Source organism: Herpailurus yagouaroundi, unplaced genomic scaffold (assembly GCF_014898765.1).
Source record: "Herpailurus yagouaroundi ecotype Mexico unplaced genomic scaffold, PumYag 220, whole genome shotgun sequence".
NCBI classification, from domain to species: domain Eukaryota; kingdom Metazoa; phylum Chordata; class Mammalia; order Carnivora; family Felidae; genus Herpailurus; species Herpailurus yagouaroundi.
In genome coordinates, this window is record NW_024412451.1 from 1,815,901 (window position 1) to 1,843,498 (window position 27,598).

A 27,598-nucleotide genomic window follows, 5' to 3' on the forward strand; every position below is an offset into this window, starting at 1 on the left:
GGCTACCAGGATCCCTCACGGTCTTCCAATCCTGGCATCAGATCCTCCCCAAGGCAACCAGAGGGGACTTCCTAAGTGCAAATTTGACACTATCCCTCCCCCACTCAGAACCCTCCATGGCTCCCCAGTGTCCTTAGGGCAAAGGCCATGGCTGAGGGGCTCGTTCACAATCTCGCCCTTGCAGACCCCTCCAGCCCCACCGCCCACCTCTCCACACCTTCCACTCCCAATCCAGAAATAACATCCTGCTTGCATCTTCCGTCTCTCTCCTGTTCCGTCTTGCCTCAGAACCTTCGCACATTCTCTTCCTTCTCTGGAATGCCCTTCCCGGAGCCTGCTCTTCCTAGATAACTTGCCCGTCCTTTGGATCCCATGGTAGACACATCTCACCACGAGCCTTCCCACACGACCCCCCCCCCTCCCCCGCCAGACTTTGGGGGCTTCCCTCGGGTTCCCCAAACACCGTCACCCCACGGCAGCACTTTGCACGCTGTATTTTCTTTGCCTGACGATCGACCTCCCCATCCCAAGCAGGCTGTGAGCTCAAGAGGTCATTGTCGTCACTTATCAAGCACCCGACATGTTGCTCGGCAGAGACGGAGAACAAAATAGCAATTTTGGGTTTCGTGACGGCGGCGGGAAGGGAAGAATACGACAGCAGTGTGTGTGACCTCTGTCCCCCCCCCCCGCCCGTGTCACCCCTTTCGTCCTACTCTGGGGTCTGCCTCTCCAAGGACCCGAACTTTCTAAACCTCCTCCTCCCCCGCTTCACCCCCACCCCCCATAGACAAGGGCCTAGGACACTCTGGGAAAACCTAGGTCTAATCCTCTCCTCTCTCCACTCAGAGCCTTCTGTGGCTCCCAGTGTCCTCACCACGGCTCACGGGGCCCTGCATGATCTGCCCCCAGCCCTACAACCTCCTGACCTCTTCCATTCCATCCGCCCCAGTTCACCTGTCTGGTCGCCTTGGCCTGCTTGGGTTCCTCTGCCCACTTGTCACCACCCACCTCGCACGCTGCTCCCTCCCCCCGGCGCTCTCTTCCCTTAGCTGCCAGCAAGCTTCTGCAGGAATGCCACCTCCTCAGGGAAGCCTGCCCTGACTACCCCAGCTAAGACTGCAAGGCCTTCCCCTCCCGGCCTTCCCTGCCCCTCTCGCTGCCTCCTGGTTCTCCTTAGCCCCACGGCGGTGACACAACACATCTGTCCCCTGCTTAGCTGTTTAAGGTTTGTCTCCCCACTAGAATAGAAGCCCCACCAGGACTGGTGCTGCGTCCTGTTGGGTGCCGAGACAGGGCTGGCACACAGCAGGTATTCGGTGATTGTGGAATAAATGGCTAGAAGGAAGAATGGAAAGGGAGGGAGGGAAGGAGGGAGGGAAGGAGGGAGGGAAGGAGGGAGGGAAGGAGGGAGGGAAGGAGGGAGGGAGGAGGACAAGGCCCAGCCCGGGTGACTCACAGCTCATGGCGAGCCTGAAGGGCTCGCTTCGTGCCCGGCTGCCCCAGTTCCAGACCTCACACTCATAGGGTCCTGTGTCGTCCCGCCGGAGGCCGTGGATGACCAGGCTCCTGTTGTCAGCCGACAGCACCAGGTGATCGCTGGGCAGGAGAGCCTGGCCCCTCAGGAGCCACAGGACTCCAGCCCCCTCATGGGGGGTCTGGCAGGTCAGGGCCACGGAGCTGGCATTTTCCACGAGATTCAGGCTTGGGGGCGCAATGTGAGGCTTGGTCAGCGTTTCTGGAAACACAAAGAGACACGGGTAGGGGTCAGGGACCCCTTCCCTAGTCTCCAGCCCAGGCGGGGGGGGCCCTTGGGGGCTTTCCAGGGATACATGTGTATGTCTTGTGTGTGTGTGTGTGTGTGTGTGTGTGTGTGTGTGTGATTGCGTGATACGGGTGCTGCGGGTGTCGTGTAACAATTGCGAGGACGTGATGGGTTTTGTATGTTTGGTGAGGGTGTGGTCTACGGACGCGTCTCGTGTGCACGTCTGTGTCCGCTGCATGCGTGTGTCGTATTTGTCGTGTGACTGTGAGGCATTGTGAGTTTGTATCGTGTACGTGGGCCTTCTGCATGTGAATGTACGCGGCGTGTGTCATTGTGCGGTGTGCACACGCTTTGTGTATGACTGTCGTGTGTGCCTGTAGCTACGGAGTATGTATATCGTGTGTCAGCTGTGTGCACGTCATATGTTTCGTGTGCAGGTTATACGTTGGTTGCATTGTGTGTTATGGGTATCGTATGTAAATTGCGTGTATTGTGCACAGCTGTGCATATGTGGTTATTATTTATGCATGTGAGACTCTGTGTGAGATGTGTGAATATTGTGTGTTTGTATGGACAGAGAATCAACGCCCGCCCCTCACCCCCAACTTTCAGAGAGAATCAAATAATGGACAACCCATAGACAGCCAACAAGGTCTTGGGGAGGACGTGTCAAGCCAGGAGCCAGGACCTTCCCTGTGGTCAGAGTAAGAGCACCCAGGCGAAGCAGGTGGGTAGCACCGTTGGATACCAAGCACCTGTATGTGCCTTCATGTTCCCGGGACACAGCTTGGATGGCGAACAAACTCATGGTGGGAGGTGGGATGGAGTCATAGGGGAGAAACCAGGTATAGGCAGGGCGAGGATGAGACTGTGTTTCCACGGAGAAGCTCACAGTGGAGCCCTCTATATCACTTCAACCACCTCCCCTCTGGACACGCCAGACGCCAACTTGATTTCAAAGGGGTCAGGACCATCTGGAAGGACAAGAACAATCATAGCAGCAACAACAGCTCAGCAGTGGCTTTCTGAGAGAGACAGAGCTCAGGGGTCGATAAATATTAATATTTCTCTTCTCCCCCACCCAAGCTCTGGATCAATTACAAAGGAGATACAGGAACCCAGTGGAAATTAAATGTCAGCCTTATCCCTGGGTAAAGCAGGGTTGTAAGACGTGTCTAAATGCTCTTTCCTTGCCCCTACCCAGACAAGCTTTTGTAGCACACATCTGAAGGTTAAAGAACTTAGTTTTAGATATGTTAACTTGGAAGTTTCCAGTAGAACCAAGTAGAGACATCAAATGGTTATACGTCTGGAGTCCAAGGGTAGAAGAGTCCACATTTGGATGGTATCTGAAGCAGTGAGACTGAGTGAGATCACCAAGGAAGGGGGTGTCGATGAGGGGCTGGGGAGAATGGAAAGGGACTTACAGTTCACAGTCAGGAAGGTGGGAGCACTGCTCCGGACCTGGTGGAAAGCCTGGGCTTCACATTTGTAAGTCCCAGAGTCTTCCCGCTGTACAGTGAGGATGGTGAGGGTCTTGCCATCTGTGGACAGCTGCATGCGCTCATGGAACACCAGGGGGAGATCGTTGAAGACCCAGTGGATGGTAACATCAGCATCCTGGGTGCTACAGCAGAAGGTCAGGTTTTCCCTCTGTTCTGTGGCAGTGTCCTGGCTGATTGCAATGGTGGGTCTGGCCAGCAGTTCTGCACAGGAAGAGAAAGAGGGAGGCAGGAGCAGAGACACAGAGGAGGGCCGAGCAAAATGTAGCCACAGAGGGACCCAGAGAGACAAGGGTGGTTCGGAATTGCCTCAAGGCACATGAGCTCAATGCCTGGGCTCAAATGTTAGATCCACTGCTCATTTGGAGTGTGATTGTGGACAACCTACTTCCAATCTAAGCCTCATTAAATGGGATCGTACAGATAAAGCAGAAGGATCTGGGGTTTGACAATGGGTCAATTAACATCAGCTGTAAGGAGAATCAGGCTGGTAACGGATGCCAGCCAGCTCTCACTACCCACGTCTTAGCCAACCTTTCCCACCCCCAGCCATGACAGCTACAATCCACCCCTTTACCCCACCCCCCAAATCAGCTGATCTGACAGGTTGTTGCCAGACCCTGGCTGGCCAATCAGATTTGCTCTATTAGGACTTTGGGCGTGGAATCTCGATGGGTGTTTTAGGTATGAAGGCAGGGATCAGAATGAGAGCCTTGTTTTCTGTGCTCGCATCTCTGAATCTACGATGAGTCTGGGGTCCCCGGGGAGGGGGGGTCCCAAACATAGACAGAACGACATCCTTCTCACTTTGGATGGTGGTAAGTGGGTTGGCCTCAAAGGTGAGCTGGACTGCAGCTGGCAGACTCCACATGGTCAAAAGTGAGGCTGGTGGGAAAGAGAGAAGAAGCATTCAGGGAGGGAGAGGTGGGTTGGCAGTATCCAGTTATGGTCGTCATAAATGGAGGGAGGTCAGGGTCATGGACATGACACTTCATCCCTAGAGGCTTGACTCCTCTCCACTACTTATTGACCATGTGACTTGTGGCATGAGTTTAATCTTCTCGAGACTCAATTTGTCCATCTGCACAATAGGCATCCCATCACCTGCATCCTAAGATTGTCGTGAAGTGGTAATGAATACTGGTAACCTTTAATTCGGCCCCCTGAGGGTCACTGTGCTCTTTCCGATGATGCTCATCCTGGCGGAGGGACATGACCAGTCTCCTCATTCCACACTCCAGAAGGAAAGAGATGCTCGGGGAGGTGGAGTCACTTTCCAAGACCGTTATAGTGAGCGGCAGAAGACAAGACTGAACGTGGCCTGCCAGGCCCTAAACTGTGTTCTCAACACCGCGTGACTCCTGTCAGCCCAGGGATGGACACAGAGCCTATCCCCTCACAAACCGGAACCTCTATTACCTCTGATGGGGGAAACTAACCTCTGGTACTCTTGCCCTCAGGGAGACATTTCCCTAGCAAGGGGAGGCAAGGGGAACCAGGAGTTGTCCGATTTCCATTTGGCCATTCGACACAGTTTCAAGACTGGAAGAGACTGTGGGGATGAGTGGGGACCCCCTCCCCCACCCCAGCAGCCATGCTTAGGTACAGCTGACCTTGACGTCCCACGCCCCACCCCTCTCATCTGCCCAATCAACAGAGGCTGGCAGCCATGTTTCTCTCCAGCCCTCAATGGACCCCAGTCTGGCTCAGGCACGGCCCCATTCCCTGCTGAGTCAGCGGTGAAGGGCATGAGCTCTTAGGATATCTGGAAGCAAATACTGATTCTGATGCGTCCTGGCTCCACGATCACGGGCACGGGGCTCTCTTTGCGAGCCCCAGTTTCTCCAGCAGCAAAATGGGGAGGATAGAACCTAGTCCGTCGCGTTGTTGTGGGGTTCGATATCAGATGTCACGTGCCTAAAACGGTTCATAGGAAGTGTTCAGTCACTATTATTATTATTTCCTAAGTTTGCATTTTCTGCCTGTGGACCCAGAGCCTGACTGCCTTCCCTTGAATCCCAGCTTTGCCATTGCTTTGTTTGGCGAGTGATGTCCTCTGAGTCTCAGTTTCCCCATCTGTAAAATGGAGTATTAATAGTTCCCACTTCATAGAACTGTCATAAAAGAAATCCTGAGAGTGCAGTCATCGACGGTGGGCCTCATCATACCCATTTGAGATCAACCTCCCTCTGCAGACAGCCTTTACCTGGCCCCTTCCCTCCTGCCTCCTCCCTACAGGGTCTTGCCTTCTGTGCACAGGGGGGGAAGCAAACTTTGCAGAGAAGCTGGTGACTCTCAGCCCCTCATGGGACCCCGGAGCCCCTTGCACCCTGCCAGGGTCAGCCAGAGGGAAGAGCCGGCCTCAGGGCCACCCGGAAAAGCCGGGCTGAGTTTTGCACACCACCCGTTGAAAAGTCATTCCTTTGCCTCCAAAATGCTTATCAAAACATTCTAGCTCAGAGACCCTTTAAGCATAAATTTCATATCCGTCCCCTGGTGTGACCTGTCTGTCCGCTGTGTTCCTACCTCTCTTTTGCTGGGTCTCTCTCTCCACGACTCCCCAAGTCTATTTCTCTGTGTGTTTGTACACTTTCCTTCCTGTCTCTTTGTCCTCTGTCTCCCTCTCTCCTATCTGTTCCTCCCTGTTTTCCCCTCTGCTACAGTTTCTACTGTTATTTTCACTCTTTGCCTCTCTGTCCTTCTATTTCTCTCTGGGTCTCTGGTCCTGTGGTCCCAACTCCATTCCTTTCTGTATGTATGTCAGTATCTCTGGTCTCTCTCTCTACCTTTGTCAGTCTCTTTTGTATTTATTTCTGTGTGCCTATCTCTCTTTGTATCTCTCTTTTTGTGCACACACGCACACACACACACGCACGCACCAGCCCCATCCACATCTGAATGGAACAGTACACTCACCTATAAGCAGGATTTCTGCCCAGTGGTGGCCCCTTAAGTCAGCGAGTCCCATGGATTCGGGTACCTGATCGACGTGCCCCAACTTGCACACACAGACACGTCTTCACTCCAGCTCCCCCCTCCAGCTCCCTCTTCCTCCCCCTCTGCCCTGCTGCAAACTCACAGGCACTATGATGGTGACAGCAGCTCCCAGGACAGACAGGGGTGGTGGCAGGAAGGAACTTTGGACCCACCTCCACCCTCCGCCCCAGGGCTCTCTTTCCTTCCTCTGCACAGCACAGACAGCAAGAGCCCCAGAAATCCTGGGGTTTCTCCCAAGGTGGAAGAGGGGAAAGAAATCCCTACCCTTTGGCCCTGAGTCCTTTGAGAATCATGTCTCCCTCTTCCTGAGACACCCCCCCCCCCCGCCTCTTTGCCAGGACGGGGAAGCAATCCAGGGAGAAGGGGTACCAGGGAGCGACAATAAGAGAATGTTAAGAGTTAAGGGAAACAGGAGCCAAGATAGTGATAGTCAATCGTAATGATAACAAAAACAACCACGGTGGCTTCTGTTTGTGAAGACCTTAGGACAATCAGGCTCAGTGCCAAGCTCGCCACGAGCAGTCTGGAAACATTCAATGAGCTGAAATGATACTGAAATGAAAGCTGGGAGCACAGAATGAACTGGGTTGGGAGGGCCCCAGGGGGTGTCTGACCCAGCCTGGGGGCGGGGGGGAGGAGGCAAGGAGGGCTTCCTGGAAGAGGAGACATCTGCGCTGAGAACTGGGGACACAGTCAAGGTTCAACGTAGGGGAGTTACATTTTTTTTTTTTTTTTTTTACTTCCCTGCGGGCAAGACAAGCCGTTGGTCTTTGAGAGCACGTAGACCAAGATTTAGTGTCGTCGACTGGGTTAGGGAATAACCATTAACGAGCATCAACTCATGTATCCATTCATTCACTTCCTTATTCACCAACAAACATGCCTTGAACCCTTCTGTGATGATCCCTGTGCTTAGTAGTGTTGGGGACACAGCGGTGGCCAAGGCATCCCCAGCCCTGCCCACATGGGCTCACAGTCCGGCAGAATAGATGAACTTGTTCCCCATCTGTGCCAACCCAGCACGGGCGGGGCTGGGTTGGGGGAGGCCGGAGGAGGCACGTGACCCGGTCTGGAGGTCAGGGAGGGCTTCCCGGAAGAGAGGCCATCAAACCTGAGACCTGGAAGATGCAGGGGTGGGTCAGGGGAGAGTCTGGCAGGCGGAGGGGCGGCATGCGGGAGGTTGCTGAGTTGGCGGCAAGGAAGGAAGTTCAGGCGGCTCCAGAAAAGAGGAAGTGAGAGGGTGGGCGGTGCAGGTGGTGGTTGGGAAAACTCTAAGGCCACGACTTAGGGCACGAGAGGCACCTTGGCATCACGGAAGATCTCAGTCACCCGGCTACCTCCGCTTGCTGCCCGCCTGGGTCTCATTCATGCACCAACCATCTGCTTCAGGGAAGCACGAGGCTTAGCAAACTGGCTCTGGAGGTTCGAAACCTGGCCCCTCCGCCGGCCGCGTGTTCAGCCCTGAGCGCGTCGATCCCCGGCCCTCGTGACCCCTGTCCTCCGCTGTAAGACGGGGCGGGGAGGGTTCAGCCTCTCCGCCCCCCACGCCGCAGCTGCGCCTTGCCGGGAAGGGGATGTCACCCCTGTGAGCTTCCGTATCCCAGCTGCAGACGGAGACAATGACTTAAGGCCGGGCAAGGGCTTGGAGCAGAGCCCGGCACAGAGCAAGCCCTCGGTGGGCGTGGGTCTCCACTAGGCGTCGGGGCAGCAGCCCCTCTGTGGAAGTGCGCGCCCACTCCGTCACTCGACGCCCGCACCCTGAGCACCTCCTGGGCTTGCTCTAGGTGCTCGGGACAAAATGCACAGTGCAGACAGAGACCATACGCGACAAGCATACGAAACGGGTACGTCACGCGGCATGTCAGGAAGTGATTCGGCGACGGAGACAGGAAAAGTCAAGCAGGTTAGGGGATATTATTATCCCATCTCGTCGCCCACCACACCGACGCTCACGGAGGGGAGGTGACTTAGCCCTCGCCTAAAGTCACAGGGCCTCTCGGGCCACAGGCTCTGATCCACCTGGCTCTTCACCTCCACATGTCCTGCCTTCCAAGGTCCGAAAGTGGCTCCTGGCCACCTCCAGCCCCGTCTCCTCTGTACACGCAGAAGGACGCCGGTGGCCGCATCGCCCTACCGCACCCCCGGTGCCTGGGGCTCCCTGTGCTGAGCGCACCTGGGGCACCTGAGTCGGCATTCGAGGCCTCCGTCTGCCCATCCTGTTCTGACCTGCAGTCCGCTCCTCAGCCAGGCTTCCCTCCGGATTCCGCTGCCCAGTGCCCCCCACCGCCCCGGGCCGGAGACCCTCGCCTCTCCCTCCCCTCCGCCCCACCCTAGAGGACAGAGCCACCACTGGAGTGGACTTGCCCGAATCTGCCCCTTCACACAGGGCTGGGGTTTCCTCTCCCAAAATCCCCCACCCCCCTTCCCCATGGCAGGTTCTGTGTTTTCCTGCTCCAACAAGAGAGAGGAACTTCCTGGGCCCCTCCCTGGAACAGAACTTCTACTTGGTCTCTGACAGGTGCAAATAAACCCAGGGCCCTGCTGCCCCCACACCCTCACCTGACAGACTCACGCAGGCTGGCCCCAGGCTGTGTCTTCCCGAGCATGACCTCGACTGACCTCCCAGCCCGTGCTGCCTCTCTATGGCTCGCGCCCACCTTCCCTGGGCAAACATTTATCTGGGCCTACTATGTGCCAGGCACTTTTTTTTAGGTGCTTGGAGCACACACCAGCAAATGAAACAAATACAGATCTCTGCCCTTAAAGAAATCACTTTCATGCAAGGGTGGGGAGGGGCAGAGGGAGGCAGGCAACGAGCAGGACACCAACGGGGCCTCTGGGTGGCTCAGTCGGTTGAGCATCCGACTTTGATTCCAGCTCAGGTCATGATCCCAGGGTCGTGGAACCGAGCCCTGCATCAGGCTCCATACTGAGCATGGAACCTGCTTAGGATTCATTCTCTCTCTCTCTCTCTCTCTCTCTCTCTGTCTCCCTCTGCCCCTCTCCCCTGCTCGCACTCTCTAAAATAAAAATGTATAAAAAAATACATAAATTTAGTTAGAGGGCGCCTGAGTGGCTCAGTCGTTAAGCATTCAACTTCGGCTCAGGTCATAATCTAGCTCATGGTTCATGAGTTCCAGCCTGCGTCGGGCTCTGTGCTGACACCCCAGAGCCTGGAGCCTCCCTCGGATTCTGTGTCTCCCTCCCTCTCTGCCCCTCCCCGCTCACACTGTCTCCCCCTCAAGAATAAACATTAAAAAAAAAAAAAAAAACTTAAATACTAAAAAAAAAAAAAAAGCAACCCCTACAGGTCAGAGTCAGTTTGCTAGTTTAGGAACAAAAACTTATTTTGCATAGCACGGGTTAGGAAAATCTTGCTGAGTGTATAGAGGCGTAGAAGAGCCAAGAAAAGAATCCCAAGAAGAAAATAGAACCAAACCCCAACAATAAAGTCCCAGGGACTTTATTTATTGGAATGATCTTTTTCTCTTGATGTCGTTTTCTTTCTTAAGTTTTGGGCATTTCACCTCCAACCAATCAGCCTCAACCCTAGCTGTACATCCGTCTTGGTCTGTTTCGGCTGCTATAGCAAAACACATACCGGGAAGATTCTAAACAACAGAAATGTTTATCTCATGGTTGTGGCGGGTGCAGCGTGGTCAGGTTCTAGTGGGGGCCCTCTTCCTGGTTCTCACCGTGTCCTCACACGGTGGAAGGAGCTCGGGTGCCCTCTGGAGCCTCTGATCCCATTCAGGAGGCTCTGTCCTCGTGACCTCATCACCTCTGAAAGGCCCCACCTCCCAACACCATCACTCTGGGAGCTGGGATTTCAACCTAGGAATTTGCGGGGGACACACACATTCAGCCCACAGAGCAATACCTGAGACGGTGATGTCGGCGTCCACGCTGCTGTGTGAGCTGGAAATGGAGTTTGAGGCCCTGCAGGTATAGACCTCCGAGACCCTGGAGAGACTGGAAATGAAGAGGGTCCGGCCATCAGGCCCGGGGATCCCACTGATGCTCCGTATGTACCGGGCAGGGGGCTGGGAGTCAGCCAAGCAGAGTAGGGGGACGTTGGAACCAATCACTTGGGTGAAGTTGGGTCTGGTGAGGTCATGGTGGAGTGTCAGGGCCACCTGGGCCGAGAGAAAAACATCCTAGTTGGGAAAAGTATGGAAAACAAGGACCACGATTCCCACCAGACTGGGCATTTAGTTCAGGGCTGAAAGTTCCACACATTGAGGGCGGCGTGCAGTCACATAACCTGGGAGTTTGCCCCATGAATGAATGAATGAATGAATGAACGAACTATTGCAACCACCCCTTCACTGTGGTGTCTGCCCCTAGCGAGACTTCAGCTCCGTGAGAACAGATGCTTGTCTGTTATGCCCGCTGCATTGCCTGGGCTAACGTTCAGCACAGAGCGGGAGCTCATATCGTTGAAGAGAGAAGGAGGGGAAGGAGGGGGAGAAACCTGGGTTCAAGTTCCTGCCTTTACTCCTAACATCGTGAGATCTCGGCTGAGCCCCTCCCCGTTCTTGACCTCGGTTTCGTTGTTTGTGGAAGGAAGGGTATCTTCGAGTCCTTTCAGTTCTGCAAATATTTGTGTTCTAAGGACTGGAATTTCTGGGAGATTGGAATCCTGTGGTCTACATGTGACCTCGAACTTTAGGTAGGACGAGTCTGAAAGTCCCTAATTTGTTACATAATAAAGGCTCCGCAAGTGCCTCTTAAATAAATACCTGGTGAACGAACTTGTGAGAGAAGGAGTACTTACGTGCCAGGCTTTGTTCTAAGTCCTTACGTGAACCGACTCTGCTCCTCACAAGGACCCATGGAGGTAGACACTACTGTGACTTCCACCTTTCTGATGAGGACACTGAGGCACGGAAAGGTGACGTAGCTTGCCCAAGGTCACCAGCTCAGAAAGAGCAGAGCGTGGATTTGAATCCAGCCGGTCTGTAGAGCCCTTGCTCCATCTACACGGCCCCTGTTCTGGGCTATAAATGGTGGATGGGCCAGTTGGGGGTAGGGAGGGGGGTACCCTGTGCTGCAGAGGTGGGTCTGTTACGGGGCGGGGAAACCCATACTCGCAGGCCACATCAGCACAAGGCCCTCGTGGGGTCTGGCTCCCAGGTGCCTCCTGGTCTCCCAGTGGTGGGTGCCAGAGTCATGGCGTGCCACTGTGGGAATGCGAGGCCCCGCCATCCACTGACATCACCGGCCCCTCCCCTCCCCGAATCACCTCGACATTCAGAAACCACCAGATCATCACCTCCTTGTTTTGGGGAGACACATGTCAAATCCAAGGAGGCCACGTGCTCCACGGGAGACAGGGCTGCCACCGGGGTTGGCGGCCTTTTCTGGGGAGGAGAGAAGAGAAACTGAGGGTGATAGGGCTGAAAGGGATCTGGAGCCCCGGGAATTATCAGTGGCAGGAAATGCCTCCCTGGGGCCTTGGAAACACCCACTGCTGGCTTTGCTGGTTCCAAAGTGAGCACATCTGGCACCAGCCTCAACTCTAATGGGAACACACACACACACACACACACACACACACTCACACACATACCCAACAAGCTCTCACCCACTCCCCTGAAGAGTGGATCCCAGGTCCTCTCCCCAGAAAACACACCCATGCACACATTTGCCTCTAATTTCAGGTAATCATGGGCTACTCTAAGGACCGACTGCAGAGGCCGGGTGAAGACTAGATTATAAATTAATAAAGATCTTCTTCGAAGAGAGTTTGGCAATACAGATCAAAAGCTGTGAAGCAGGTATACCTTTCACCCTGGTGGTTCCACTTTTTATAATTATTCCTAATGCAATTATCATCACCATGTGCAAAGAAATTAGCTATAAAGATATCTGGTGCCACACAGTTTATAAAAGGGTAAACTGGAAAGGGTCTTGATTTACAATGAAGACTGTATTTTTTTTTAATATTTATTTATTTATTTTTGAGAGAGACAGTGTGCATGCAAGTGGGGGAGGGGCCGAGAGAGAGCGAGACACAGAATCCGAAGCAGGCTCCAGGCTCTGAGCTGTCAGCACAGAGCCCGACACGGGGCTCGAACTCACAAACCGTGAGATCATGACCTCAGCCGAAGTCGGACGCTTAACCGACTGAGCCACCCAGGCGCCCCGTACATTCTTTTCAACCATTCATGGAACATATACCAAGATAAGCCATATCCTGGGCCATAAAACGGAACTCAACAAACTTTTAAAAAAAATGGAAATCATACAGTGTGACCACAATAGACTCAAACTGGAAATAACTAACAGAAAGATAATAGCAGACTCTCCAAACATTTGGAGACTGAACAGCACATTATAAATAAGCCACGGGTCAAAGAGGGAGTCTCAGAGAAAAACAAGAAATACGCTGAACTGCATGAGAATGAAAATACTGCACGTCAAAGTTGTGGGAGCAGTGCTGAGAGGGAAACTGATAGCACAAAAATGCCGACTTCAGGCGAGAGGGAAAGTCTTCAACAATCTAAGTTCCCGCCTCAAGAAATTAGAAAAAGAATAAATTAAACCCAAATCAAGCAGAAGAAAGAAAATAATAAAGACCACAAATCAATGAAACTGAACCACAGGGGCGCCTGGGTGGCGCAGTCGGTTAAGCGTCCGACTTCAGCCAGGTCACGATCTCGCGGTCCGGGAGTTCGAGCCCCGCGTCGGGCTCTGGGCTGATGGCTCAGAGCCTGGAGCCTGTTTCCGATTCTGTGTCTCCCTCTCTCTCTGCTCCTCCCCCGTTCATGCTCTGTCTCTCTCTGTCCCAAAAATAAATAAACGTTGAAAAAAAAATTTTTAAATAAATTCTTTAAAAAAAAAAAAAAAAGAAAGAAACTGAACCACAGAGAAGGTCAATGAAACAAAAAGCTGGTCCTATCAAATGATCAATAAAATTGATTAACCTCTACCATTACTAAGAAAATAAAGAGGGAACCTCCGGATTACTAATTTATCAGACAGTCACCAATGTTGGGGAAGAAACAGTAAACATCATTAGGCCCTGCTACCAACAGTGGGGTGATAAGGGAACAGGACAAACAGGCCTACAGCCATAAATTTAACCATGTAGAGAAAATGAACCAGTTCCTTGAAGATCACAAAGTACCATCACTAACCCAGTGTGAAACAGATTATTTGAATAGCCCTATAACAGTTAAGGAAGTGGATTTTATAATTTAAAAAAACTTTTTAAATGTCTCTTTATTTTTGAGAGAGAGAGAGAGAGCGAGCATGAGCAGGGGAGGGGCAGAGAGAGAGGGAGACCCAGAATCCAAAGCAGGCTCCAGGCTCTGAGCTGTCAACACAGAGCCCAATGCGGGGCTCGAACTCGTAAACCATGAGATCATAACCTGAGCCAAAGCCAGACACTTAACCAACTGAGCCACCCAGGCATCCCTGATTTTGTAATTTAAAATCCAGGAAAAAAGAAATCTCCAGGCCCAGAGGGTTTTGCATGAGGGTTCTACCAACTCTTTAAAGAATCAGCACCAATTTTATGCAATCTCTTCCAGAATACAGAAAAAGGAGAAATACTTCTGTATCCATTTTACGAGGCCAATATTACCCTGATACCAAAACCAAACAAAGACAGTACAAAGAAAGGAAGTTACAGACCATATCTCCACAGGAATACAGACACAAGAATTCTTAACAAAATAGTCACAAATAGACTTTAGAAATACGTAGAAAGAATTGTACCCCAGCACCAAGTGGGGTTTATTCCAGGGATCCGAGACGGGTTTCATATTTGAAAACCAACTGAGGTCATCCACCATATTAACAGGCTAATAAAAAAAAAAATCACATGGTCATATAAATTGATGCCGAAAGCATTTGAGAGGGGCGCCCGGGTGGCTCAGTGGGTTAAGTGTCCGACTTCAGCTCAAGTGACGATCTCATGGTTCGTGAGTTCAAGCCCCACGTTGGGCTCTGTGCTGACAGCTCACAGATTCTGTGACTCCCTCTCTCTCTGCCCCTCCCCTGCTCATGCTCTCTCTCTCTCTCTCTCTCTCTCTCTCCCTCCGTCCCTCTCAAAAATAAAGAAAAAGAAAAGAGTACTTGAGAAAATTCAATATTTGTTCATGATTAAAACCCTCCGAAAACTAGGAATGGAGGGGAATTTCCTCAACTTGAAAAATAATACACACACACACACACACACACACACACACACACACATTACAGCTAACATTATATTTGATGGTAGAACAATGAATTCTTTGCTCCTAAAATTAGAAACTAGTCAGGATGTCTGGGCTCACTACTCTTATTCAACAGTGTACTGAAAGTTCTAGCCAGTGAAATAGGCAAGAAAAGGCATACATATCAGCAAAGAAGGCATAAAACCGTCTCAGTCTGTGGGGGTCACGATGGTCTATGAAGAGAATCCTAAATGATATCCAAACACCAAAACCAAAATATTCCTACAACCAACAAGGGAGTTCAGTAAGGTCTCCAGATACAAGATCAACACACAGAATTCAACTGCATTCCTATGTACGCGCAGCAAAAACATGCAAACAGAAAATTTTCAGTGCAACACAGCTTACACGTTTCCTTTAGTCATTTATCCGTCAAAGGACACTGAGGTTTGTTTCCGTGTCTTGGGCACTGTAAATGAGGCTGCAGTGCACATGGGAGGTGCCGGTATCTTTCTCGGCTCGTGTTTTTGCTTCCTTTGGATAAACACCCAGAAGTCGAGCACGATATGTACAACACGGGCCTGGGATGTCCTATGCCAGAAAGGAAGGAGGTGCTTTCGAAAAATGGGCACGTCACAAGGAAGATCAAAGAGGCTCTCACTGGCCACGTCTGGAAGAATGTAAGCACCAAAATATCAAGTCCAGTGATGAGTTTTAAAGCATTAAGAGAGAAAGAGGAAGGGAGGGAGGGAAGGCGGGAGGGAGGAAGTGTGGAGGAAGGAAGGGAGCAAAGGAAGAAACAGAATAGAGGACAGGAACGAGGGGTGGGGGAGGGATCTTGCTTACGGAAGAATCCCATTTTTTTTTTTAAATTTTTTTTTCAATGTTTATTTATTTTTGGGACAGAGAGAGACAGAGCATGATCGGGGGAGGGGCAGAGAGAGAGGGAGACACAGAATCGGAAACAGGCTCCAGGCTCCGAGCCATCAGCCCAGAGCCCGACGCGGGGCTCGAACTCCCGGACCGCGAGATCGTGACCTGGCTGAAGTCGGACGCTTAACCGACTGCGCCACCCAGGCGCCCCGGAAGAATCCCATTTCTGACTGCTCGATGCTGAGAGTGTCGGACTCAGGAAATCGTCCATTTGCAAGACCTCCAAAGCAAGAACCGTCAGTGGACGCCCAGCCTCGGAGGAAGTTTTGGTGGGTAGGAGACGGCCTTCATGTGTCTGTCCACACAACGCTTATTTATTCCAAGGGAGGAAAGAGAAAACAGTGACCGTTTTGACTCGGTGGTCAAAATGACATCGCCCACGGTGGACAGACGGACACTGTGCCCCGTCCCCAGATGCCACGCCCCCAAGAAGGACACAACCTCACACATGCAGTATGCTGGCCAGGAGTGCCTGACTACAAGGAAACATCAGACAAACGCAAAGTGAGAAATGTTCTCTTTTGTAAAGGGGGAGGTATAGTCCTTAAAAAAGTCACTGTTGTTGAAGATAGAGGCTGTGGGAAAGTCCCAGGTTATAGGAGGCTCAAGAGACAGGACACAAAACAGCTCCCGATTATAGACTGGGTCCTGAACTGGGTGGGGGGGGGGGGGGGGAATATATGTTATAAAGGACTTTTTATCGCAGTGACTGAGAGTTGGAACGTGGACAATTTGCTAAAAGCAGTGCATCACTGTGCATTCACGAAGTCCGCAGTCGTTTAGGTAAGAGCGTCCCTGTTCTCAGGGAACGCACACTCCAGGTATCTGGGGGTAGAGAGTCGTGATGTTTGTGTCTTACTCTCACATGGGGGCTGGGGATGGGGAGAGACAGAGAGCACAGAATGGTAAAGAGTCAATAGTGACAACAGACGAGTCTGGTTAAGGGGGACGTGATGGTTCTTTGTACCCTTTTGACGATTTTTGCCACAATTTGAAATCTGAAATTATTCCCAAAGAAAGCCTTTAAAAATTCCGTGCCAGAAAAGACCCATGCGCCTTCAGAACAAGGCTTCTCCCTACACTCTCCACAGCCGTGCCTGGGAGTGTTCACTTCCCACATCCCTGACAACACTAAGTGGCATCACACTTTTTAAAAACGTAACAGGGGCGCCTGGGTGGCTCGGTCGGTTGAGCGTCCGGCTTTGGCTCAAGTCACGATCTCAAAGTTGATGAGTTTGAGCCCCACGTTGGGTTCTCTGCTGACAGCGCAGAGCCCGCTTCAAATCCTTGGTCTCCCTCTCTCTCTCTCTGCCCCATTCATTCATTCATTCATTCTCTCTCAAAAATGACCAAACATTAAAAAAACAAAAATAAATGAAATAAAAGTAAGGATCTGGGTAACCTGGGTGGTGGCTGTTCCTCAGAACCACTTGTAGGAGATGAGATTCTGAGGGAGCCCCTGGACAGACAGGCTGATGTCGTCCCCCTCGGTGGCCCAGGGAGGAATGGAGGCCACGGCCAGCTGGGCAGACACCTGCTTGCTGCAGGAGCCCGTGAAGCAGACAGAGGGAGGAGGCAAGGGGCACTACCACGGGGGCCACTTGGCCGCATTCCAACACTGGAATTAGCCCCTTTTAGGCTCTCGCTCATGGGAGCTCAACAAGGGGAGAGGAAAGGGCAGGTGCAAAGGCCCTGAGGCAGGAGTGAGAGTGTTGGTTTAAGAGAACAGTAGAAAGATCGGTGTGGCTGGAGTTCAGTGAGTGAAAAGGAGAGAGGTAGGAGATAAGGTCAGAGGTAAGGCGGGCACACCACACAGGTGCTATTGGCATCTTTGGGAAGGGGAAGGAGAAGGAGGGGAAGAAGGGGAAGGAGGGGGAGGAGAATTATGTACAGGTATATAAAATATATAAATGTATATATATAAATCATATGTATATGATTTATTATTATGAACAGTTATTTGTCCTGTGGGGCTCTCCTAGGCATTGCAAGTAGTTTAGCAAGTCTGACCCTCCACTACCCTAGAAGGTCCCTCTAGGCTTTGAGACGAGAACATCCCCACATTGCCAATTACCCCACACACTGCCCCCCACTAGGGGGCAGTGTTGGCCGTGGTTGGGACCAACTCAACGGCCGCTGTCGTAGGCCATTTTAAGGATTGTGTTCTTAAGAGAGTTCTGGAACCACTGGAGGCTTTGGGGCGAAGGGGTGACGTTAAACGACCATTCTGGCTGCGCAGTGAATGGGTTTTGCAGTCCAAGGGCAGAGTGGCCACACTGCTCAGCTCGGAGAGGCGGGCTGCGATGCGCATACAGGTAACACCCGCAGGGTCCCCGCTACGCGCACAGTTACACGCGGCAACCCCGGGGCAAAGCAGAAGCAAGGCGGTCCGGAGGTGGCCGCAACAGTCCAGGCGAGCCAGGTCGGTACCTTGAACCGAAGTGGTTGCAATAACGAAACCGAGAAATGGGGACATTGGCCATCCTGAAGCCGAGAGTATTTGCTGGCGGATCAGATCCGGGGGCGCAAGCGAGCGAGAGAGAAGTCAGAGGAGGCTCTGGGTTCAGGGGCAGGAGCACCTGAAACAACGGGGGTGCCATTCCCTACGATGTGAAGGTGGGGGTCGGGGGGCGCACAGGGCTGGGGAAGAAAATCAGGAAACGTGAGCACGTAGCTGTTACCCGCACGCCGGAGCCATTCCAGAAGTTCCGTCCGCAGGGACCCTCTAAGGGACCAGCCATGTTTTCATGAGGCCCCCATGGTCTTTCTGCCTCCTCCCAGTTGGAGTCTAGACCTAGAGGAAAAGCAGGAGCGTCTGAGAAGCGTCCACACGCACCGCTGCAGGGTCCTTGGTTTCTCGTCACCCCCAAAGAGAGCCCATCAGTCCTGTCCCTCTGTGTCCCGCCCCCGTTCAGCCCAGACTGCCCCGTGAGGGACAGAAGTGCCCCCAGGGTCTTGGAGGTGAGCCTGGGAAGAGGGCCCGAGGCTTAGGGCGGGGTCCACCGGCACCGGGCTGGGGTCTCACCAGTTCCGCAGGTTCCTCCAGAGGCTGCAGTGACCCAGCTACCCGGCCAGAAAGAACAGCCCCGCCCTGCTTTTGTTGATGAGGAGCGTGGCCTTGGGCCCCTCGGCAGGGGGCGGGGGCAGCCTCCATGTGCCCCGGAGGTCCTCCGTGCCACCCGAGGTGCCGGGCACACAGCGTTGGCCCCAAGTGGAGTCACGGGCTAGGGACCCGAGCCTGGGCTCCGGGCTAGTTTTTGCCGGGCACCTGCAGCCTGGTGTGAAGGTGTTGACATCAGCCTCCAAGGCCACGGATGGGACTTTAGCGGAACAAGCGATAGAGAACAAGAGGAAAAGTAAAGGCGGCTTCTTCTCCGCCTCAGATTCTGCCTGGCAGGCAGTTTCCAAAGGCCAGCTGGGGTCCAAAGGCCTAGGGGTGGACGAGGAAGGCACAAGGACACTCGAGTCACCCCGATGCTTGGTTTCTGACGCCTGCTTGGCAAACGGATGGACGGGCAGAGAGGGTCAACAAAGACGTGTCACCCGGTCAGCATGGGAGAAAACAAAGTTAAGTGTGAAAAACAGTGGTCTAGAATTTTTATGTTTTTGTTTGATTGTTGTTGTTGTGTTTTTTTTTTTTGTTTTTGTTTTTGTTTTTTTTTGAGAGAGAGTACAAGTGAGGGAGGGGCAGAGGGAGGGGGAGAGAGAGAGAATCCCAAAGTGGGGCCCAAGCTCACCCGATAAGGGGCTCAAACTCACAAACCGTGAGACTATGACCTGACCCTAAGTCAGCTGCTTAACCAACTGAGCTACCCGGGCGCCCCAGCTCAATTTTCAAATGACAGCAGCTAGCGCTGGCAAGGGCGAGTGCACGCCAGTGCAAGCTTTCTAAGCAGGATGTGTCAAAGGACATAAAAATGTGCCTTCTCTTTGACCTCACAATTCCTCTTGTATTTATCTTAAGACAATCATTATGGATACATGAGGATATTTACCTCGGGGCAAATTGTGCAAGTGTTGCTCATAGGATCGTTTGGTCTGGGATCAAAAAGACAGGTCAGAATTACCTAAGTCAAGAGACTAACAGTGCAACGGCTGGAGCGCCAGCAGCCACTTTGAGCAACGAGGAGACCTATGGAAGGAGGCCATGCCTGGTACAATGAAAGACGTACACAGAAGGTGCTTGGATCTCTGGGGACCATGAAGCCGCAAGACCAGACTGTGATTTCTTTACCAGTTAGCTATCGCTGTGTCACAAACCCCCCCTAAAGCTTAGCGGCTTCAAGAGAGAGACACAGGTGGTACACAAGTTCTCTTGAGACCTGGGCTCAGCGTTAGCACTTTATTATTTCTACTTCATTCTGTTAACCAGAGCAAGTCAGGAGGCCCCCCCCGACGGGGGGGGGGGGGGGGCAGGAAAAGGATTCTGCCTCTTGATGGAAGAAGCTGTAAGTCATGGTACAGGGGGTGTGGATACAGCGAGTGGAGAGGTGGGGTCACTGCTGCCATGAAACTACCACAAATTCCATTCCATGAGAGAGAACTACATGCTCTATTAATAAAAGCACTGCTATTCTGAATTTCTGTTTCATGCCCCGGAACCAAATCCCTACTTGGCATAAAGAGCATGGCAGACAGAAGAGTATAAGCAAAGGCCCTGTGGTGGGAGGAGCATGAAAACTTCAAACAACCGAAGTAAGTGAGGTTGGGGGTGCCAGGGGCAAGAGGATCCAGTCAGGGAGCCACTTCCCACCAGCACCGCGTTTCCTCGTCCTCCTGCGGCCTACCCACACATCTGGCGACAGTCACACTCTCCTGGGGCAGGTTCCGGCTCAGCCCACTTTGTCAGGCACATGCTGGGGGCTGGATTTGATTCCGTGGGCGTTAAGGATGAAGACAGGTTCGGGGCGCCTGGGTGGCGCAGTCGGTTAAGCGTCCGACTTCAGCCAGGTCACGATCTCGCGGTCCGGGAGTTCGAGCCCCGCGTCAGGCTCTGGGCTGATGGCTCAGAGCCTGGAGCCTGTTTCCGATTCTGTGTCTCCCTCTCTCTCTGCCCCTCCCCTGTTCATGCTCTGTCTCTCTCTGTCCCAAAAATAAATAAACGTTGAAAAAGAAAAAATTAAAAAAAAAAAAAAAAAAAAAAGGATGAAGACAGGGTCGCGAGCTTTCAGAATTCCCATCTACTCTCTCTCTCTCTCTCTGAAAGCTTCGAGAGAGCAGGTAGGAACAGGGGCACAGGAGACTTAACCTGGGGCTTCTTTTTAAAAAAAAAATTTTTTTTTAATGTTTATTTAACTTTGAGAGAGAGAGAAAGAAGCAGAGAGAGAGAGGGAGACACAGAATCTGAAACGGGCTCCAGGCTCTGAGCCGTCAGCCCAGAGCCCGACGCGGGGCTCGAACCCACGGACCGTGAGATGGTGACCTGAGCCGAAGCTGGACGCTCAACTGACTGAGCCACCCAGGCGCCCCTACAATGCGCATCTTTATGTTCCTTTGGGCTGCGAGAACATTCCTGTGGGAGTATATACCCAAGAGGACAATTGCTGGGTCCTGGGGCTGCACATGCTTGGTCTGCCCAAGTCCTACCAGGTTGTCCTACAGAATCGCTGTTGCCGCCCACATTCCCGCCAACGCTGTCTGAGGCTCCCCCGACTCTGTCCCCACGAACACTTGCCATCATCCAGCCCTCTCGCTTTTCCAGGCTGACAGGTGTCCAATAACATCCTGCTGTTTTGAGCTTCACTTCCCGGAGAAGTTCTGACTTGGAGCATCTCTCCACGTGCTTTTGTGGGCATTTGGGTATCCTTTTTGTTCGACGGCAGAAAACTCCAAGTAGTGAGTGTCAGGGTGGCGCTGGCCTTCTGGATCACGACTCCAAGCCGAAATGTCCGAGTCTGCAAAGGACAAAAGCAAAACCAGCCCCTGGCCCCAGGGAGCGGGGCCTGAAGTTCAGCCGCGTGTGCGAGATGAAGATAACCCCTCCCCGCATCTCCCCGCATCTGAACCCAGAAGCCCAAAGACAAGAGGCCCAAGCAGCCAGGAAGAGGGCTGGGAGGCCAGGAAGGGCCCTCAATTCTGGATGGCGGCACACTGACCCGATCGACGGCTTTTGCTGTGAACGTCTGTGCGCTGGTCCTCACTGTAGTCCCAGAGGGTATCTGTCCGCTCATTCCGCCGGTCAACTCACATACACTGGGCAGCTACCACGGGCCGGGCGCTGTTCCAGGGACTGCGGCCACGATGGCAGACAAAGCAGACAAGGCCCTGCTCCCGGGGCGCTGACACTCCAATGGGGCTCCATTCACACTGCCCAGGATGTGCATTCTAAGCAGAAGACGGCAGGACCGGGACAGGCTGCAAAGGAGCTGCCTCGAGTTCCCCTGACTTCCTGCAGTGACCCCTTCAAGCTCTCACTCTTCATATGTCTTCTGAGGGTGATAAAGAGAAGGGGGGCTGGAGTAAACAGGGGTCCTTGGACCGGCCAGTGGGCCCCTTCCTCATGCCCCTGGGAGCCCCTGGGCCCTCCAGCCCAGCATCAGCCTCCCATGCAGGACAGAGGAGAGGAAGGTACAGAGGTTCGTCTACAGAGACACTTCCACAGCTTTCAAGCTCCCTCCCCTGGATGCCGCACCCCTCCCCAAGCCCCGCTGTGCACCTGCTGACCCTGTCGGCAATAATCGGCGCCGCCCGGACTTACCTTCTCAGGTGAGAAAACACAGCAGCCCTGAGCCGGAGGGGAAGTCAGAGGAGAGAGGATTTTAATTCTGCCCAGAGGAAGGGGGTGCAGAATACGGGGCTTCCCGCGACAAGGGGCTAAAATCCCAAATCTCTGCTCTAGTGTCGAAGGCCTCCATGATATGACCCACACCAGCCTTTCCACCATTAATGTCCCTCCTCCCACCGCCTCCCTGCCACACACACACACACACACACACACACACACACACACATACACACACACACAGGGAGCCCCATTCTCTTGTTCGTCACTCAACCTTACCACCTCCTTGCCCCAGATCTACGTGCAACGGGGCGGGGGGGGGGGGGGGGGGGGGGAAAAAATGGCGCCCGCTGACCCCCCACGGGAGAAGTGTTGAGCTTGGCATTCAAGGTCTCTGCAAAACAGGCCTCTGCCTCCCTTCTCACCACTAGCTTCCGCACACCTAGGAAAGAATTCTGAGCTCTTGTCCCCCACATGCTACCCTTGCACGCTCTCCCAGCCAGCCATTGTGCCAGGCCCAGAGCGCTGGAGGGGCGGCCTGTGGAGCAGGGAAAGCTCTTGGCCCCCCCCCCCCCCCCAGACGAGTAAGCTCTAAAGCCTTCAGCTTGGCATTCAAGGCTTCTATGATCGGGTCTCTGCTGACCTGTCCGCCCTTAGTTTCCACCAGCATAAAGAGAACTCAGAAATCTGGTTCACCCATTTCTATCCTCATCCTGTCCAGGGATTCCCCCAGCCTCCCTGCAGAGATGAGAGCCCAGCCCTCCTTTCGGGAAAGGGAAGCCATGGCTACCTGGCCCCTCGTGAAGCCCAGGAAATAGCCCACGGTGGTGACCAGAAGAACCACACCAACCATCACTCCAAGTACAATGCCAGCAACGCCCCCTCCCCAGGGATGGGTGGTCTGTAGAATGCCCTGGCCACTCTCCGCCAAGGCTTCTGTGGAGACGGGGGGAGAGGGCCCAAAGATTTCCCAGTCCTAATCCCCGGAACCTGTGACTGTTCCTTTATGTGGTAAAAAGATAGTTTGCAGATACGACGAAGTTAAGGGGTCTTGAGATGGGGCGATTGGCCTGGATTACCCAGCTGGACCCTAAAGGCGAGTGTGCTTAGAAGGAGGCAACAGAGGGGCGCCTGGGTGGCGCAGTCGGTTGAGCGTCCGACTTCAGCCAGGTCACGATCTCGCCGTCCGGGAGTTCGAGCCCCGCGTCGGGCTCTGGGCTGACGGCTCAGAGCCTGGAGCCTGGTTCCGATTCTGTGTCTCCCTCTCTCTCTGCCCCTCCCCCGTTCATGCTCTGTCTCTCTCTGTCCCAAAAATAAATAAACGTTAAAAAAAAAATTAAAAAAAAAAAAAAAAGGAGGCAACAGAGGGAGATTTGACAGAAGAGAACAGGGCCACGTGGTAGGAGGAGACAGATGCAGAGGGAAACCGGGTCAGAGGTGGTGCCGTGACGCTGGCTTTGAAGACGAAGAACCAAGGAATGCAGTTCTAGAAGCTGGGAAAGATGAGGGAACACATTCTCCCCTACAGCTTCCCAGGGGGGCAAAGTCCCGCCAATATCTTGACTTCTGCCCATGGCAGACTGATTTTGGACTCCTAACCTCCGGAAGTATATAAGGATACATTTGTCCTGTTGTAAGTCACCACACTTGTGGCAATTGTTTACAGGAGCCACAGGATAACAATCCAGAGGCCCAACACCTCCATGAGCCACCCATTCACCCTGGATTTCAACGGCCCTGTCAACTGAGCATCATTAATCTAGAGTGCCCCCCACCCCCACCCCCGGGGCCCAGGAAGAGTGAGCTCATTGATCACAACAAACTCGTGGAATTGAAGTTAGTCTGTCCGAACTGAGGCCAGAACCGTGTGTGATCAGCACCTGGCCAGACCCCGCTAGGACGGACTGAAAAAAGGAAGCAAGAGACGTCAGCAGTCTGGCTTCTGGAAACAGGGGGCTCTGAACACGCTGGGCTCAAAGAACACATTGGAAATACTTCGAAGTAAGGACTCTGGGCTTAAATCCCGGCTCAGCCACTTTCTAGCTGAGTGATCTTTAGCAAATTACTAGACCTCTCTGAGCCTCCTCCTCATCTAGTAAGTGGAGATAACAGCAAAGGTCGATCCTGAGGTTGTTAGGGTATTAAAATGGCTGCAAATTCTTTGTCACTCCTTCCACGGAGAGGATGAGCCTGAGACCCCTGCCTGGAATCTGGGCTGGCTTGGGGCTGCTTTGGCAATAGCGTAAGACAGGGACTCATGACTTTCCTGGTGAGGTCATTAGAGGTCACGCGGCTGCCAAATGCCTCCATTCCCTGTAGCTGCCGTAACGAATTTCCACAAACTGAGCAGCTTAAGGGAACACAAATGTATCATCTGACGGTTCTGCAAATCAGAAGTCTAACATGACTTAACACAGCCGCATTCCTCTGGGCTCCAGGGGAGAATCCATGCCCTTGCTTTTTCCAGCTTCCAGAGGCACCTGCGTTCCTTAGATTAGCTCACGCCCCCCCCACCACCACCACCGTGCTCCGACCTCCCTTCCGCCACCATATCTCCTCCTCTGACTCTGATCCTCCCGCTTCCCTCTTATAAGAACTCCTAGGATTACTAAGGGCCCATCCACATACTCCAGGTGGATCACTCCATCTCAAGATCCTGAACTCAATTACGTCGGCAGAGTCCCTCTTGCCACGGGAGCTAACATATTCACCAGTTCGAGGGATTAGGATGTGGACACTACTCGGCCCGCCACGGTTGGATAGACATCCCCTCTCTGTGCCTCAGTCTCCCCCTCCTTAACATGGGGATTAACAGTGGTACTCATCTCTGAGGTTCTTGTGCGGATTAAATAAGATCACGGGCCTGGCGACAGGAAGGGCTCAAAAGCATTAGCTGTTGTCTTAGTTTAGAATCTCCCAGAAGAGGACTCTTGAGACTTCCTAGTTAATTTCGGAAGCTCAAGGAACAGTGATGGGGGGGGGGGGGTTGACACAGAGCAGGGAGGACAGATTATAAGCGGGGGAGCCACTATGCCAGCTGCCACAGCTAGTAACCAGAGCTCAAGCCTATAGGAAAGCAGGGCAGGTGCACACCCAAGGTGCAAGGGCACTGGGGTATTTTTGCTCCCATTTCTCTCAGTCATTGCCTGAGTGCTGTTCCCACAGGGTATTAGTTCTGAGGCACTCCCAAGTTGGCCCATGCAGGGAGAACGGCCTTCAGAGTGGCCAGAAAATAGCCCACAGGCACCAAGATGCATGCTGGAAGTCTACTAGAACACCATGGAACATCCAAGGGATGCGGGCAGGGCTCTGAGAGCACCCCTGCAGCTCTTTTTAGCATTATGGGACAAGCTACATGGGACATGTAGCTACATGGGACAAGAATTCACATAAGCTGTGTGGAGTGATCCTGCGGTCATGGAGGAGAGGGGTCACATCCACCTGGGGTTGCTAAGGGCACAGCCCCCCAACTCTTAGTGCCTGCCAAGGCCACTGAGCCTCCAGAGGTATGGGATCCCCAAAGAGAGCTGCGAGCTTTTGTGCCACGGGTTATCCCCGCCTCATCCCCTTGACCATAACGCATGAATTACGCATCGGCAGGCAGCGGCCAAAGCAAGTCGGGGCCCCCAAGGAGGCAGAACCGCCAATGCCTCCCTAGCCTCAAGAGGCCGGAAACTCTGACGTCAAATTGTTCAAGTGGAAAGGGATTTATTGTCAGAAGACCAAAAGGCGACTCCAAATCAAAGGCAGGACAAGGCTGGATCTCATGGACCTGAGCAGCCAGGGCCCCCCTACCCCCAGGGCGGCTTCTGTCCTTTCCCTGAAGTCAGACGAACCCCTTCACACCCCCACACACCGCATGGCCTCCCTCACCCTGTCTCCTCATCTCGTTCTCACACACAAGAGCGATAACACTGTCTCCTTCCCATGGAAACGCTGCCGGGTCCACAGCCTGGCTTTGTGTGTGCTGTTCTCTGCACGGTTTATGTATTACATGTGGGCAAACTATGTATTACATACGTCACATATAACGCTTATCACAATCATCTTCTCCCTGGCAAACTCTCCCCGCCAAGGCGAGAAAATGGCTACCGTAGGCCGCTGACTTCATGCTTCCAAGTGAGCTACCCGCCGGAGGGCCCCTGACTCTCTGGTTTCAAATCCCAGTGACCAGGCCTCCCAGTTGAAGCCTGCTGGTGCCAGTCTTGGACATCCCAAGGCCTCTTTTCTAGAAAGTTCATGGAAATGGAAGCAGACGTCACGTGGTCTTTTGTGTTCAGCTTCTTGTACTGGCCCTCGTGAGTCTGAGACTCATCCCAGCTGCCGTGTGGCTCGAGAGTTCATCCTTTTTTATTGCCAAATGGTGTTTTCCACTGCGGGGATGTTCCACAATTTGCTTCTCCATTCACCAATCCAATGGACAATAGGATTATTTCTAGCTGGGGCTGTGATAAGGGAAGAAAAAAAAAAACCTCAAGGCAACCTGGCTTTATGTGTACTGACGACGTCCCTCATGACCTTGTAACATGAGACCACTTACTTAATCAGGCTGCATGTTTGTGCGTTACCACGTGGGAGACAAAGAAGTAAAAAATGTATAAAAAACTATGCCACGTGGTGTTTGGGGCTCAGCTCTTTGGATACGAACCCAACTGAGCAGTGCCGGCAGGAATAAAGTTGCTTCCTGGAAAGAAAAGCCTCGGTGTCACGACTCTCTGTGCAAGAATCCTGCTACCTTACTTGGGGGCTCATCCGGGATTCGGAGACGGTGCGCTTGATCCGCAGGAGACTAGCCCTCCCGGTGCACCGGGGCGAGGACCCCGTGTGCACCAATGGAACCCGTGAGGCCCAGGAACCAGTTCAGAGACTGGTAAGAACCCAGGTTCGTTTAGGCAGGCCTGCCCATAAGAGTCAGAAAGGGAGCCTGATCACCTCCCAGTCCTAATTCCACAAGGGACGAGGAACAAAGCTACAACTCTAAGGTGTTGGGCACTGGGTGCTGGGCAGCAGGTTGGAGTTGCCATGATTGTGTATGAGGACTTGTCTCTCATTCATTTCCTGGGTCAATGACTATGATAATCAGAGCCAACTGTCTCTGGTTACCCTACCTCAGAACGGGGACTTTAAGGAATATTCCCAAGCAGGTGCTGAAACTCCTTTGTTTCGGGGAAATTCCCTGTCTTCTCTGGACTGACATGGACTGCCTAATTCCACTAGTGGAGAACAAAACAAAACAACAACAACAAAAGCCTGGAGTCTGCTCCTCTGTCTGAGCTGACAAGATTTATTTTTTTTTTTTAATTTTTTTTTTCAACATTTATTTATTTCTGGGACAGAGAGAGACAGAGCATGAACGGGGGAGGGGCAGAGAGAGAGGGAGACACGGAATCCGAAACAGGCTCCAGGCTCCGAGCCGTCAGCCCAGAGCCCGACGCGGGGCTCGAACTCACGGACCGCGAGATCGTGACCTGAGCTGAAGTCGGACGCTCAACCGACTGCGCCACCCAGGCGCCCC

The 27,598-nt window shown here is 53.0% G+C and overlaps 1 protein-coding gene and 1 long non-coding RNA gene across 2 annotated transcripts in view; one reads left to right on the plus strand and one right to left on the minus strand.

The window, feature by feature from the left end:
• The window catches only part of CEACAM20 (CEA cell adhesion molecule 20), a 23,066-nt gene extending 11,506 nt beyond the window's left edge, over positions 1 to 11,560 (minus strand). Inside the window, 6 exon segments of the mRNA XM_040457339.1 lie at positions 1,457 to 1,735; positions 2,438 to 2,669; positions 2,672 to 2,736; positions 3,190 to 3,465; positions 3,997 to 4,149; positions 10,142 to 11,560. Of these exon segments, the coding sequence (XP_040313273.1) occupies positions 1,457 to 1,735; positions 2,438 to 2,669; positions 2,672 to 2,736; positions 3,190 to 3,465; positions 3,997 to 4,135 (991 nt within the window). The 5' untranslated portion in view covers positions 4,136 to 4,149; positions 10,142 to 11,560.
• A 6,936-nt stretch (positions 11,561 to 18,496) lies between these two features.
• LOC121018575 (uncharacterized) lies at positions 18,497 to 19,946 on the plus strand. Its single transcript, XR_005785234.1, has 2 exons — positions 18,497 to 18,929; positions 19,327 to 19,946. It is a non-coding gene; the product is annotated as an uncharacterized LOC121018575 (long non-coding RNA).
• The last annotated feature ends 7,652 nt before the right edge of the window (positions 19,947 to 27,598 follow it).